Below are 15,801 nucleotides of genomic sequence, written 5' to 3' on the forward strand. Positions count from 1 at the left end.
TGTCTGTTTTAACCATTTGCTGATGGCGTTGTCAGAAAAATCACAGCAATGTTTTTGCCTGTATCCTTTTCATAGTACAAACATAATCCTTGCTGGACTGTAACAACCAATCGCAGGTAAGTCTGCCGCTAATGCTAGTAAGTATCTGTGATATAGCACCTTTATTGAATACGACATGCTTTAAAGAAAAGGACAGACTTAACCACCTCCAATGTGTAGCCCCCACCTGGCTGATGTCCGGCAGCCATTTTGCAATAGAATATCCACCACACATCACCTGCAATGGAATGGGAGGAAATCCGTAAAGCCAGCTAGGGACTATGGCTTGGCTATGAATAATGGTTACATAGTGAGTATTGTACCTCATCAGACCTGCATTTTGTAGTTGTTCCAATGACCTTTGATATGTACTGATTGAACACCACTTCAGATAAAAGCGTCTGCCAAACAAATGTAATATGATGTAATCTAATGTAATATGGGACAATTCATTTGCCAGATCGAGAATTTGGCAAGGCTACCAAGGAAACCCCTTAACTCTTCGTGACAAACGGTTTGGGACCTTAAATGACTAATGAAGGTAGGAGCTAGGTTTACCATCTCACCTGAAATGACATCTATAACAGTCCCTCGTTTTTCTCCAGGTCTCCAGTCACCCACCCGTGCAGAAACCAAGCTCATTTTTTACAGTAATCAGGCAGGAAAAAGTCACAAGGGAGGAAATTTTATATTTTATTTCATAAAAGGGATGGGGATAATTATAAGCATCTCTGAAAAGGCTGATATATCATCGCGTCTGCAGCTCGTCAGGTTGACTCACCCTTCTCCTGGACTGTTACGGTGACCGCCAGCATGGCTACCAGCCGCGCAGCCGAAATGGCGCATCGCCCGCGGCACCCTTTACCATGGTAACGGGCGTGCTGTGCAAAACCCATGTGGGCTGTATGGTTATTCCACGGCAGACAGGCCCAGATCCAGTTCAATGCAAAGCACTTAGGAAAGCATGCGGCATGGTCTGCAAAGCAACTAACTCAACCCTCCTATATAAAACCCCCATATGCAACCCCTGGGGGTTCGATTGTTTGCCATGACACTTTCTCTACTGTGTTCCTGTAACGTTCTCCCATTTCCTCCCAGTCAGCACAAAGTTTAGTCTGCTTTACCTTTTAAAACAAAGCATTTCACATAATCCATAACCTTGAACAGCAAATTTGTTTTTAATTACTTTTGGTGATTATTCATAGAGTAAATATTTTTAAAAGCACAGATCTGAGGATAGATCTTTTAAAAATGACTCTCCTCCAACCATATATGCATGGAGCATTTTAATTGGTAATTAAGATTATGTATTATGCTTCAGAAAAAAGTAGTGCACATTTACTGTAAGAAAAAGATCCATGATCCAAAGTCAACTGCTATTATAAAATCATAGAACTTTGAGGAAGATTTCCTGAGTTTCGAAAACCAAAATTACCAGAAAAGATTAAATTCCCCACAGAGTGAATGCCATTAGGGAAGACAGATTCTCCACACTTCCAAGACCTCAATTTCACGGCCATGTTCACTGTCAGAATTAATTATGTGTTAATTATCCTTTGGTTAGAACGTTGATGTTTAACGTACTGTGTACAAATATGCTTCTTCGGATGAGACCCTACAGAAATAGACCATGAATCTTAAATTGTTTTGGACCATTAAAACCTCCATAAGGCTAAATATACTGCAAACTCTGGGAGAACTTTTGTGAATGATGGTAGTCTTGAGTTTCAATAAACGTTTCAATAATGATTAAGACAGACTTTATAACTGGAAAAAGTAAAATGAAAAAAAAATTATCATAAGTTGAAATAACCAGCACAAATCCACAATTCTCATCCACAATTTTCAAAATGTTAATTATGGACATGGACATGACAAGTATTCCATAATCTTTAAAAAAATATTTTAATTGTCAGTATGACATCACACAACAGTTTTCCATAGGTGTCAGACAGGTGCAGAACAGGCGACAATCTCAAGAGGCTTCCCGGAAAAGGGAACAAATCTGCAGATATGGTCAAAGCACAATTTTGTGTAAACATTTATTGGTTTTGCAAATAAAAACTCACTTGTGCCAGCAAACATTGTACAGCCGTGGGGGGTGGTGGTCAAGGAAACGATCGGTATTCACTTAAATATAAATATGCAAACTGCCTTTTTCTAGCTCCCATTTAACAAGGTATGATTTTAAAACATCTAATAAAAGATTTAGAATGAGGGGCCGTGAGAACAAACTGGGACTGAGAACTGGAGGGTAGGGGAGACACCCGAGACTGACTAAAACATACTATCCAGGAGATATGTCTATTTTCTTGACTTTTAAACAAAGTTTAAAATCAGGAATATTGGATCGAAAAACACTGCTTTCTTAAGGACGCCTTTTACGAGCAATACATTCACCGTGAGAACCGATTGGATTATTTTGCTGATGTATAAAATATTTACAAGGCGGCGGCGGGGGGGGGGGGGGGGGGGGGGGGGGGGGAGGAATTGTGTTCTTTTCTTTTTACAGAGGTCACACCTGGGATGTTACAGGGGTCCTTTGGGATTTTGGAGAACAATACTGCAGATTTCTGACACAAGGCACAACGAGAGACCCAATTCAGCAGCTTGTGGCTCCCCTAGGCGGACCAATCACATTAATTCTAAGCAGCTGGCAAAATGCCCGGCACCAACCATTTGGATCTCATCTGGTGCATTCTGAAGGTAAAAACTAAGCCAGGTCAGAAACCAAGAAATTGTGGGTGGGGGAAACAGCTCAGCTGTACAACCAAGTTTAGGGTCTGACAAGATTTTCTAAATATAAAACAGAACTATAAAAAAAAAAAAAGTACATTGGATTTTTGATGTGTTCCAGGGAACTCAGATGCTGGTATTTATGTTTGGAACTTTGTATTTTTTCATACTCGCACGGGAAGCTTTTATGTACTTTCATTTTTCATATCGCTGGAACATTACCAAGACAACAGAAATCTCCAAGACTTCAAGTGAAAAACCCATGAAATAAAGCCAGTTTAGTGAGAAAGAGGAAGTGGGGAGTGAACGTGACGGGAAGAGACCGGTGGCGGCAGAGGCGGCGGTTTTGGCGACCTCGCCAGCCGAGGGCCGCGGCAGCGGCGCCCCCTACTGGGAGCTGGCCCTCTCCAGGCTGTGAGCGTCGCAGTGGCTCTTACTAGTTCGGAGTCTGAAGGCGGCGGGGGAGCCGCTGTGTCGGAGAAGGGCGCCCTGCGCGGCGTAGGGGGAGGGGAAGGCGGCGAGGACGGTGTAGGCCGAGGCCGGGTCGGGCGGCGGCGGCTTCGGGCAGCCGGAGTTCGCCTCGCCGGCCCCGGCCCCGCAGGGCGGGCGCGGCTGACGGTCCGGCAGCCACCTGATGGTGGCGCCGAGCTTGCACAGTCCCCGGAGGACAGCGTCCGCCTCCGCGCGGCTGATCCCCTCCGGCAGGTCGGTCACTTCCAGGACTCTTCCGTTAACTAAACGGGGAGAGAGCTCACACTTGAGCGCAGTCACCTGCGTAACACACCTTCAAACAGACAGATTGTGAACACCGCCCGCACTGTAACAGGGGCCTAAACCACCCGGTGAGCTGACGTTTCTGCCATTTTGGTCACATGGTAATCTCTCAACGCACCTGGTGTAATACAGTCCTGGTTCTGCAAATGTCAGGGCATCGCTCTGGATTCTGACCCATCCTGGTCCCAGCACTATAACCCCACCCCCTCTCATCTCCTAGGTGTGAAATGTCGCTGCTGTGACCGAAAAAACTCCTAAGTGAATGACAGAGTCGCTACAGCACTTCACAAAACCGGTAGCTGAAGTGAATCCAGTGTACTTCGTTTTTCATTGTTAAATGTCTTTCCTCTTTTCTCATGTTATTGACTGCTGATAGTGATGTACATAATGGTTTTAGGTTTGGACTTTATTAAAAGTATTAAATACGGTCTTTATTTTTTATTTATTTATTTATTTTATAAATATTATTTTTTATAATATTTAGGCAGCATTTTAGTTGTAGCCATGGTATAAGAAATATAAACTTATCCGTTTCAGCGCACGCACAAGAATATATGGCATTTCAGGCTGATGACCTCCCTGTTGTGCCATTTATTCTTTTATATGCACAGCATGTCTTCTAATTAAATTCTGTATGACAGCTGAAATTCAAACTTGTACAGCTGAGTGAAGTGAGCAATTACCTGCCTCGGCTGCAGTGAGATCTGTCGACAGCGTCTTTCTCGCCGGCTTCCTGCTTCTGCCCCCGTGCGCGGTTCCTGCGGGACCCTGGAGGGGAAGTAAGCCGACAGTCAGACGGCGGGCGGGCGGCGGCTCTCGGGCGGCGCGGCCGTACGTGGCCGACGTGCTCTCCCCCTCTCCTTCTCAGAGGCTGAGCGCGGCTTCCCGCTCGGCTCCCGCATCGCAGACAGAAAAAAAAAAAAAAGCAGACAACCGCGATAGCTTCGCAATGACAATTCATTCAGGCTCCTCCGGTTCCTCGTTCGGACGCAGCCGAAAGCTGGAGACGCGGGGTCCTGGGGCGACGCCCGCTCCTGAAGATGAACTACCCACTGCGGCCCGCTGCGTCACCCACCGCCGCGACTCTTAAAAAGCTTCGCTTTGACAAAGTACCGACCGCTCAAACCTTCACTGAACGCCTCACAGCCCGACCCCTGTATTCCGGGGTCGCCCTCTGCAGCCGAGACTCGCCGCTTCGTATCTTAGCCCACCAATCCAGACGCGGGGACTCACCTGGTGACCGGGGACCACGTGGGGGCCGTGGAGCACTGGGGGGCGGATGGGAGGGGTGTACTGAAGGGGCTGCCCCAACAAACGGTACCGCGCGTCGCCTGGGTTTGGAGAGAATCAAAAAATACAATACATTATTCATTAAGCAGACAGTCTGGTCCAGAGTGACTTCACCTGAGTAATATAAGCCATTATGCCAGACCTGGCTGACAACATCCTCAGACAAGTGGGTGTATAAGTATCACTAAAGCACCGGAGCAGGTTAACTGTGCTCAAGTTTCAGATCATTAAACCAAATGGACAAAATTTTACACGCTCAAACATTCATGGGTGAGAAGGGAATGCGCTAAACATAATGAGTCACTTCACACTTAGCAGGTGCCTGTCGACAAAATAACAAACAGGAAAATCTCTCATGGGCCAATTTTCCTTGCTGGAATAACAAGAATCAATCAAAGTTTCAACAATGAAACTTATTGAAATGGTTGGATGCTTGGACAGCTCTGTGGTTGGATGCTTGGGTGGTTGGACAGTTTGGTGGTTGGATGCTTGGGTGGTTGGACAGTTTGGTGGTTGGATGGTTGGATAGTTTTGTGGTTGTGTGGTTGGCAGTTGGGTTGTTTGGACAGTTGGGTTGGTTGGACAGTTGAGTGGCTGGACAGTTGGGTCAGTTGGAAGCACGCTCCTCTGCTCACCTTGTCCGGGGACGAAGGTTCTGTGGAAGTGGGGCAGGATGGAGACGGGGGCGAGGCCAGGTCGGATGTTCTTTGCGTTGGTCAGATGGGCCGGGGTGAGCGACTGGGTGGGGGAGGTAACGGGGCTGCCCAGCTGCAAACTGCTCTGTGGGGGGAGGGGAGGGGAGAGAGCAGGCCTTTCAGTGCAGCTACGTTTCATTTGTGGCCCTATATAGGTTCATACTACAGTACAGTATACACTTCAACTACAACCAATGGTAACCTGTTGCTTCAGGTTTCTCATTGAACTCAGCTAAGTGTTCCAGAGCAGTCAGCCTAACTGTTTCCTTCATCCCACAGGGGACTTTTTATCTCAGTTTCTGTTTTTATTAGGGAATTCAGGTTCTGGTTTTTTGGGGATCGAGACCTTTCTGTTTTCTTATTTTTAACTGTACAAGATCCAAATTTTAAACAGACCTGAATAATGACCTCTTACTGGTCACATTTTCAATGCACTATAAACACCATTTAGAATATACCAGTTACAGATACTAATTATGACTGGTATTTTCAGTGACAGAGATAGGGAATCAAACACAGGAGCCATTTTACTACCATCACACACACAGCCCTGAGGCCGGCCCCCTACCTGTGAGGTATCGAGGGCGGGGGGCTCTGTGAACTTCTGGCCCCTCTGGTGGTCCAGGCTGTAGTATTTATGTTGCTTCCACTGGGTGGGCGAGTGAGCGGGGGTCTGGGGGGCCGAGGGCAACGTCAGCTGCATCATGACCATCCCGCCCGCCGGGGGAGGGGGGACACCTGCGGGACGCAGAGACCGCACCGAGTCACGCCCCCCCGTCCCAGCATGCCGCTTCACAGCGAACGCACCCGGGAGTCAACGGGGCGGAAAACGGCGAGGCCCGGAGGCGCGGCGTTCTCCAGACGCCGATAAGACGGCATGTTTATTCATACGCGGCCCTCCGCACAAAAGCCAGACAAACACTTGGAGGCGCGCCAGGAATATGAAATCAATTTGGTGCGTGTTTCCTTTGATTAGTTTATTCTCCCTTCTCGTTCCTTCATTAACATCCCCTTCTCTCCTCTCCGGCAATCAAACAAACAAAATGTCATCGTTTTGCTTTTTGTTTACGGGTTCTTGACCATTTAATAATGCCCATTTGAAAAGCCGCAGGCTGCCTTGGGCGTAACGCCTCGCAATTAATTAAATTTGGTATTTGAACAAAGGGGGCGCGTCGACTTCCGCATTAATCATCAGCGTTTGGACACCGGGCACGCGTCCCAAGGACGGGCCGAGCCTAAATACTTAATCATATTACAAATTCCATCCGCAAGGCATCCAATTAAACGCGTTTGCCCAACAACGAAGGTTAGCGCACCCGCAGACCTCCCCGCGACCTCATTATTGCTACTCGCTGAAAGGTCTTCCCTCCGTTATAATTATTTTTTTCCCGGATAATAAAATGACAAGATGCTTCATCCGGTTTCGCTGATAAAGGTGCGTGCGGGGGGGGCATTTCAAGGGCGATGGAACGCGCGTCGGCGGGGCGGGGCTGTGGCGCGTCCCATCTTGCGCGAGTTTTACCGCTTCCGCCCATATTTGAAACAAGCGAACGCAACGAGCCTCCCCGCCACCTGCGGCGCTAAAGGTACTAGCCGCGGTGCTAAAGGTACTAGCCGTGGCGCTAAAGGTACTAGCCGCGGCGCTAAAGGTACTAGCCGCGGCGCTAAAGGTACTAGCCGCGGCGCTAAAGGTACTAGCCGCGGCGCTAAAGGTACTAGCCGCGCCGCTAAAGGTACTAGCCGCGCCGCTAAAGGTACTAGCCGCGGCGCTAAAGGTACTAGCCGCGGCGCTAAAGGTACTAGCCGCGCCGCTAAAGGTACTAGCCGCGCCGCTAAAGGTACTAGCCGCGCCGCCGTTCGACTTTGAACAGAAAGCACGAACACGAAGGCCAGCGTTAAGGCCTCATCTTTCGTCACGTCTTCTATCTATTTTTTAAAAAAGATGAAAAGCGCTGCAGGGATACCGAGTCAGAACACATTCAAAGGATCGCTCGACGCTGTGGATTTGCTGAAGCTTACGAACGCGTCCTCACTCGGTAATCCCGGTATCAGACTACATGCCTTGGCCATCGGCATCCGAACGGAAATCTGATTTGAAGCTTTGAATGCAGTTTCAGTTTTTTCGTGACGAGTTAGGAGGGGGGGAAAAAAAAGACTGGCTAAAAAAAAAAAAAAAAAGGTTTGCAAGACCTTTCTGATAGAGGAGACACGCATTAACTGGAGAAACACAAAAAAGGCAAATTACATTCCAAGGGCCCTGGGAAAGCCTATTTAATGACAGCCATAATGGGGAATGAAGCAGGCAGGATTTGCTTTTTTAATTACCACCCCAATCTATTAAATAATTAAATTGCATAGGCTAAATCGCTTCTTAAACCGCGCCGCGATTAAACTGGTTGATCTAAAGGCGTCGGCGAGCCTATTCTTCCTCAGCCGGTGCCGTGTAATACAGTGGCCTCCCCACCCCCGCACTGCCGCCATCTTGGAATCAATTCAATCAAGTGTTTGATCTGTGAAAGAACTACAAAAGAACTCATTTCTTTAAAGCCACCCTCTGCCTTCTTTTGTTGTTTTCGATCTAATTTCAGGGTTTTAAAAAAAGTGGCAAGATACCTAAGGGGGGGATTTGGGGGGGGGGGGAGGGGGGGGGATAAGACAGAATTGAGAAGGGATTTGGAGGAGAGATTAAAAACAACAACAATAAATGTAATAAATAAAAATCGATGAGCTGAAGGCTTCTGGGTGACAAGCTGCTGAAAGGTGTTTTGTGAGGCGATATGAACCGGTCACAATGATCTCTTCTCTCAGTAACACTCCAATATAAAAACTTTCCCCAAGTCAAGCACTGCGCAGAATGTCTAGCATGGCGCGCGTAGCTGTGCTGTGGGTGCGGATAGCTGTCTGTGCGAAAGCGACCACGCAGGGGATCGTACCTGCACACTGTTGCCGGGGAAACTGCTGGGAGACGCAGGGGGAGGGAGGGGTCCGAGGGAACTGAATCTGCTCTGTCCCTGGGGGTGGCAAAAATCCTACTGAGGAGCTGTGGACACACACACATACACACACACACACACACACCAACCCGCGCACGCACATGCGTGCACACACGCACACAGAAGAGAAATCGGTAAGAATACAGTCATTAAATATAAGGAGCCGCACACTCAAATAAGCACAGACTGGCTGGCCCCACACACAATCACAACCTGCAATCTCACACCGTCCCACGTGCTGCCACAAACTCAGCACACTGAATCACCGCCCCCACATTGACCTGCACAAGGCCCAGAGAGGCAGCGCACAACGTTACACGCAAGATCCAGCTCACGGCCGAATACAGCAGCGTCTCCAAGCTGGGACTATTTCACACGCTCGACACAACAAGGACAGCAAATGCAAAAACAAAAACTACTGCAGCCGAACCTACTCAAATATCCCTGCAAAACAGAATTTTGCGTTCGCGTACTCTAAATCAGGTGGAAAACTGCAGAGTCATCGGTCAAAATATTACACCGTAGAGTAAGCAAAAAAAAAAAAAAGAAAAAAAAACAGCGCGTTCAGGTGTTGTAAATGAACAGGGCAGCACTCTTTCCGGCTTGACCACTCAATTCTGCAGCCTGTTTCGGCAGCAGCGGTGGGGAGACCGGGGGGGGGGGGGGGGGGGGGGGGGGGGGGGGACCGGCGGAGCAGCTGCTGGAGGCGGCGAATGCTCCGGGGAGCGGCGCACGTCCGCCCCGCGCCTCGCGTGAAGGATGGCGCGGAGAGAGAGATACCGCCGCGCGGGACCCGCGCCGTTATATTAAGACTCGCCGGATCTCTCCCGTTATAAATCATCTTGAGTGACCTACTAAAACACAGCTCTCCTTCCAGCCAGAAGAATAACAGCAAAGTGAAGGCCCTCCTCCTCATTCCCCCCCCACCCTTCTCCCCCCCCAGCTATGGAGTCCATGCCAGCTGATTAACCCTTGTAGTTTAATCATCCACACAATGTCGACTAAAAGGAAGGAAATTCATTAAATGTTTGTTTCTAACCTCATCAGGCCAGAGCAATTAATCATAGCTAATTACAGGCATTAAGCTACAGAAACTTGCATCTGAAAAGACCCAAAAAAAAAAAAAAAAAAAAACCCAACGGCACCGATTTAAAATCCTGCCATCAGCAGTGACATGGGCCTGTAGTTAGCTCACCTCACCGTGTTCTGTTGACCGGGTGGGATGACACTGTAGTACACCTGCACGCCGGGGGCGGGCATGGACCCCTGGCTGCACTGATTCGGGATGACCATTGGCTGCTGGGGCGTCTGCTGGACCACGCCTTGGGACCCCAGTGGTACGGACACCTGCTGAAGCAAAGCGCCACACGGGGTACATGGGAGGGTTACGATCACCAAAATGGAAACTTCCGCACCCTTCAGCAGCAACACACATACAGGAGGGTATAACAGTCTTTACTTTCACCTGAAACTGCACAAAGGTAGTGATCTAAAACTTCCAAACAGTCCCACATCAGAAAAGGCACACATCAAATGCACAAGACATCCAGCGCAGTCCCAAACGCTCATGTACAGAGCTCACTAGCAGTAGATCACTCCAGCTTGATTTCATTTGCCCCGTACCCGGGTAGACGGAAACGCACGGGACGGGCATTGCAGAGACGGGGGAAACGGACCTGATAGGACGGCACGGAGGGGTACTGGACCATCACGCTCTGAGGGGGAGCCGGCTGCACTCCGACCAGGCCTTGATAGCTCTGCGGCTGGCCCGGCATCACGGTCTGATAGCCTGAAACAAAAACGTGCAGTTGTTGATGACGGATAAGGCCGCACCGCGACCGAAATGCAGATGACCAGACTCATTTGCATCAGGAGATAAGGAGCACAAATGACCTTAAATGACCTTAAAGGAGCAAATGACCACAGATGACCTTAAATGACCTTAAAGGAGCACACATGAACAAAAAAAACATTATCATGAATTGTAACACCATCAAGTATTATTATAATGATCAATTATTGATAACTTTCAATTTTTATCAGTAATTACATTTCTGCCACGAATGACATTGGGTCCGCAGTGAAATATTTGTGTAACTGTGATGGCACAATAAGACCATTTATGTTATATGTCATGCATCACAATTTAGACGGAATACTGGCTTGTTAAAATGACATCTACAAAAAATTAAAACATGCAATAAATGTGAAGGATTAACAAGAAATAAAAACTGACCTAGGTAAGGGGCCTGCTTAGATTTATGTGCATTTGCAAGCAGTTCAATAGCTTTAAAAGGGCAGTTCACATTTTGGGTTTTAAAATAATATTATTTCAGTTTTAAATTGATGTTTATAACTGAACAAATGCTATAACATTAATTACGTCACTTTTGCAGCCTCTGGAAACAAGGTCACTACAACTTTTTTGGAATTACCTGAAGCATATTTTTTTTTTGCTTTAGATCACAAACCCCCAAAGGCACCAAAAACATCCAATGTAAATACTATTGGCTGTCAGAAACTTCCCCAAGCATGAAAACGTCCTTGACTGCAAACAAGAACCACCGGGGATAATCAAACACGAAAAATAAAACAGAAATGCCAAATAAAAACCCAGAAAGTGCAATGTCCCTTTAAGCATGATGTAACTTGCCTGAAGCAATCAGTGTACTTTGTGACCCAAAATCTTCGCAAAATGGATGGATATCCAGTAAGAAAATAAATAAATAAATAAAATGAACATACTGCAAATAAACTACACAAAAATGTCACCATGATGATGAATATACAAACAAAATGTACAGACACTGAATAGTAATAGAGAACAGCACAGACACGTCTCTGCAATCCAGTACCAGCCCCTTCCCACTCCTTTTCAACACTCACACCCAACCCGGGATTCATTTCCATACATTTAAGCGAACCACACAGTGAATTTCCTCATAACTAATGAATGTAATTAATGCACATTCAATATTCGTGTGTCATATTTTTTCTGAGGCAAAAGTGATCTGTAAGGACAGATAACAAAAAGTGTTATAAGGACAAAAAAAATCTGTTAAGGACTTCCAGCAGATTTATGCTGCCGCTAATTGGCGCTTCCACAGTGATATTTAAGATGAGCACTTCGGTGGGAGAAGCGCATCAGTGTCGCGGTTACAATGGAGACCTTATCGGGCTGAATGTCGGTGGAAAAATTCTTGCCACTCCTGGGGGGACAGTGCTGGGAACATTTTATTTATTTTATTTTTTTAAAACTCCCCCTCCCCAGGTTTTTCGCTGGGGCTGGCTGCAATCAACTCGGCCCAGATGAGGAGGAGGGGGGGGGGGGGGGGGGGGGAACTGGGACAAACGGAGCGCAAGGCACCCAGAGGTTCCCCACAGGCATGAATGAGAGGAGCCGGCTATTAGAAGTGCCGTTCTCTCGCCCGCCCCTCGCTCGCGGACCGAGCGCTAGGCGGATACGACTTCAAACGCGGCCCGCTCCGGCAGGGCGAGCGAGCGCGGGGGAGAGAGAGAGACGTCTCTCCCGGCCACGTACCCGGCGCCGAACGTTTTTTTCCCCAAAGGCGCTCGTTACCGCTCGGCTCCCGGCTGTAGGAGGCGAACCTGTCGGGCGCTTTGAGAGAGGATGAAATACCTACGCAACACCACCTTTTTCCGCGGCTTTTGTTAGCATCACAGGCCTGTGGCTCTGATCCGCTTTTTTGACTTCAGAAGCCGGACTTCCATTTCAGAGGATATAAGCCGCTTTGCTGAGGCGGGGAACCTTGTGATCCGTCAGATATGATCATCTTACCTTCTCTTTTTAGAGAATTTCCCCAATAATATTTCTATAGAGTTGCGCGCACACACACACACAAATTAAATAAATCAATCAATAAATATATATTCATATGGAATTACAGGATTTCATGTAGGTCAGATGGTACTTCACAGAGATCATACTGCATTTCACAGAGGTGACACGGGACATCACAGAGGTCGTACGGGATTTCACAGAGGTGACACGGGACATCACAGAGGTCGTACGGGATTTCACAGGTCGTTATAGGATCTTCTGTTCCGAGGTGGCCCCTCCCACCGGAGGCCGGCGGAGAGTTTTCAGTGGCGGGAAAAGAGACCGGTTCACTGTGAGAATGGCAGTCCTCTCAGACAGTGTCCCGGCCCCACATCCTGCCACTCAGATCCACGCCTCACCCTGCGAGGCCATGACCTTCGACCCCTCTTAGCAATCCCCACACACACGCAAGTACGCATGCATTAATGCACACACACACATACTAACAGAGCCCGCAGGAGGCACACCAGATTCTTCATCTCCCCTCATTCCCCCCTGCTTCCCCAGCCCCCAAACCTTATTTCTAGGGTACAGATGAGAGGACATTAGTATTTCTTTATTAGGAATTTACAATTCGCCCTCGAGCGTCTAATATCTGAACCGGAGACGATCGCAAAAAAGTTGAAAAAGAGTTTGGAGATTCGCTTGGAGGAACTTTACTGTTGTGCAGACAGTAAAATTGTTGTTCGGTTTTTACCATTCCGGTCCCTGAAAACATAAGCACAGTGTACAGAATGATTAACTCCGCGCTCCGTTCCACCAGCCCTCTATAATTTCCCCCGCGAAGCTTATCGAGGGGGACCCCACTGCCATCCTACATTAGGGCGGACAGCAGGAGACAACGGAGCGCCTGAGACAATGGAGCATTAAGCCACCAATCCCGGCTCCCCCGAAGCGCCATGGAAACGGGATTAAAAATAAACGCACGCGGCGCCGAAGGAAGACGCGGTCGTCTTTATTTAATTGCGAGCGCGCAACTGTACAAACTGTACCGCCTTTTCAGAGGCGAGCCCCCCTTTTTTCCGACGGGCGGAGAGAGAGCGGATGGAATCGGAGGCCCTGTATGGGGGAAGAAGTGGGGCCCCTCCAGGGGGGCTCCCGGGCCTGGGCTTACCTGGCTGCTGGCTGGGGTGGGACATGGGCTGCTGGCTTTGAGCACTGTTGTAGTGCACTGGGGTGACAGGCCGGTACTGACAGGAGTGGGGGTACTGGCCGGATGCGCAGTAGCACGGAGGCATCTAGAAGCACAAAGGCACAATAAGCATGAAGCTGGCTCAACACCGCTATTATCTGTGATTCTAGTTTGCATAAACTCGGTAAAGTAATAAACTGACTATGTACCTTCTACATATAGTATAATGTTCTCTACATGGTTAAATTCTTTGTTCATGAAACAATGGACAGTTTTTTTGTAAATATAGCGTAGCCCCCTGATAATCATTTAAGAGCTAGGAGTAACCGAGCCATGCAAAGCTCTCATTTGCAGAGGACTGATCTGAGGTTTGCATTGTTGCAGGGAAGTATCCAGTTGAGCAATTGCAGCCCAGACACTCTCTCAGGCAGACAGGAAATGACAGGTGCGCTGTGGGGGGGCGGGGCTGAGTGTGGTACCTGCTGGATTGGCTGCTGCACAAAGCCCTGCTGCTGCGTGACCGGCTGGCTGATGGGCGGGGCCGAGGCGGCGTAGGCGGGGGCGGGGAGGGGCTGGCCCGGGGGCACCACCATGTAGCCGCCCTGCTGGGGGGGGTGGAGCACCACTGCGGAGGGGTACACGGCGGCGTGGGCGTCGGGGCCCTCGCCGGACGGCTGCCGGGCCAGGGTCATGTGACCGAACTGGGCGCCCAGGCTGTCCTGCTGTTCACATGGAAACCGGGATCACTGACAGGCAACGGACGTGTCCGCTAGAAAGACGAGCGCCAGTGACAAAGCGCATGCAACGTTCGCTTGAGCTGAAGCGTTGAGTCTGAACGCGGTGGCTCTAACACTTCCAGACACACAGAGCGCAAGCACGCGCAAGCTTAAGCCAAAGCGTCGAGCCTGAGCACCGCTCCTCAACTTCCAGCATCAATATAACACACTCCACTTTTTCAGTCGTCAGCCTAAAACTGTAACGTTTATTTATAGACACTAACTTCACATCTGGTACAAAATTAATTATTAAAAATTCATCTTTAATTAGTTATGAAGGGATGTTTATTGGCAGAAGGAGGTCAGAAACCAGGTTAGCAGAACAAGATATAAATCAATGTGCTAAGACGACAACATGTAAAAACCCGACTAATTAAATTGAAGCTGATTAATGAAGCGGGAGGGAGAAACAGCCTGCTGACAAAACAGGCAACAGCTTAAAAATTCCCCTCAACTTTTTTCAGCTTGTACTTAGGAATAGCTTCACATTAATTATAAATCCAAAGTTGCTGAAATGCAAATTGAAATAATGAAAAAGACTTTCAAAGCAGTTTAGCATAATGAAGCTAGACAGCTAACAAAGCAGAAAAGCAGCTAATCCATTTTTTTGCTTGTCATTTTTAATCACAAACAGGAACTGAGGAGGCACTGGCTCAGCCTTTCTGCCATAGGTTTCAGCAAGGCCATCTAGTGGTAAACCTAGGTACTGCTGTCACTTTGGGGGAGCTGCCAGTTGCTAAGTGACTGCAGAACGTTCCTAGTTGCAGTTAACCGATATTCTGCCCATTATGTTCCAATAGAAAATTAAAGGGACATCAGCATGGTGGGACTGACCAATTGTAATGTCAAATATTTCAAATTTCATTTTTGAGTTTTAACGAAATGTTTTAAGCCATTACATTAAAAAAAATAATTTATTTACGTTTACAAATTTTTGTTTAAAAACCAACAATAAAAAAAATGATCGTTACCAAAGCCTTGGCAACAAAGCAGCTTGAATTGGGGGGGGGGGGGGTACCTGTACTTGCCCCTCCCCACACTTTAAACAGTACAGCCAAGGCCTGTGCCCATCCAGAGCTAATATACAAAAATTAGCCTGAGGGCTGAGGAAAGAACAGAGGGATGAGGCTGAGTGAAACTAAAAGACAAGACCAAGGACCACTACGCACAGAACCGCATAGCACAGTTACACACACATGACTGGATAGCAGTTTCACACACACACACACAGACACACACACGGCTGGATAGCACAGTTACACACACGCAACTGGACAGGCTTGATAGCAAAGAGCAGAGAGAGAAAGAGAAACAGAGAAACAGAGATAGAGATAGAGACAGATAGAGAAGGAGAGGGATTTAGAGATGCACAGAAAGAAAGACAGAGACTGAGACAGTGAGAAGGACAAGCGGATAGGTACCACAGTGTACTGCTGGTTAGGAGACACAGGCAGCAGCTGAGCTGGGTAAGACACGGCTGAGTACTGGACAGGCTGCGCAGTGGGCTGCAAGGGCCGAACCGGCT

At 48.1% G+C, this 15,801-nt stretch overlaps 1 protein-coding gene across 11 annotated transcripts in view; it reads right to left on the reverse strand.

Moving 5' to 3' along the window:
* Nucleotides 1–2,505: 2,505 nt before the first annotated feature.
* The window catches only part of LOC118223541 (R3H domain-containing protein 1-like), a 47,839-nt gene continuing 34,543 nt past the window's right edge, over nt 2,506–15,801 (reverse strand). For 5 of the 11 annotated variants that reach the window (XM_035410216.1, XM_035410215.1, XM_035410214.1 and 2 more), the window contains 11 exons: nt 15,698–15,799; nt 13,980–14,222; nt 13,483–13,606; nt 10,204–10,316; nt 9,723–9,874; nt 8,468–8,574; nt 6,103–6,272; nt 5,475–5,619; nt 4,783–4,880; nt 4,233–4,317; nt 2,506–3,509 (listed from right to left, as the gene is read on the reverse strand). In XM_035410216.1, coding sequence (XP_035266107.1) covers nt 3,163–3,509; nt 4,233–4,317; nt 4,783–4,880; nt 5,475–5,619; nt 6,103–6,272; nt 8,468–8,574; nt 9,723–9,874; nt 10,204–10,316; nt 13,483–13,606; nt 13,980–14,222; nt 15,698–15,799 — 1,686 coding nt within the window. In that variant the 3' untranslated portion in view covers nt 2,506–3,162. The remainder of the gene's footprint in view (nt 3,510–4,232; nt 4,318–4,782; nt 4,881–5,474; nt 5,620–6,102; nt 6,273–8,467; nt 8,575–9,722; nt 9,875–10,203; nt 10,317–13,482; nt 13,607–13,979; nt 14,223–15,697; nt 15,800–15,801) is intronic. The other 6 variants (XM_035410218.1, XM_035410217.1, XM_035410223.1 and 3 more) reach the window with 6 other exon arrangements.

This window comes from Anguilla anguilla, chromosome 3 (genome assembly GCF_013347855.1).
Source record: "Anguilla anguilla isolate fAngAng1 chromosome 3, fAngAng1.pri, whole genome shotgun sequence".
NCBI classification, from domain to species: Eukaryota; Metazoa; Chordata; class Actinopteri; order Anguilliformes; family Anguillidae; genus Anguilla; species Anguilla anguilla.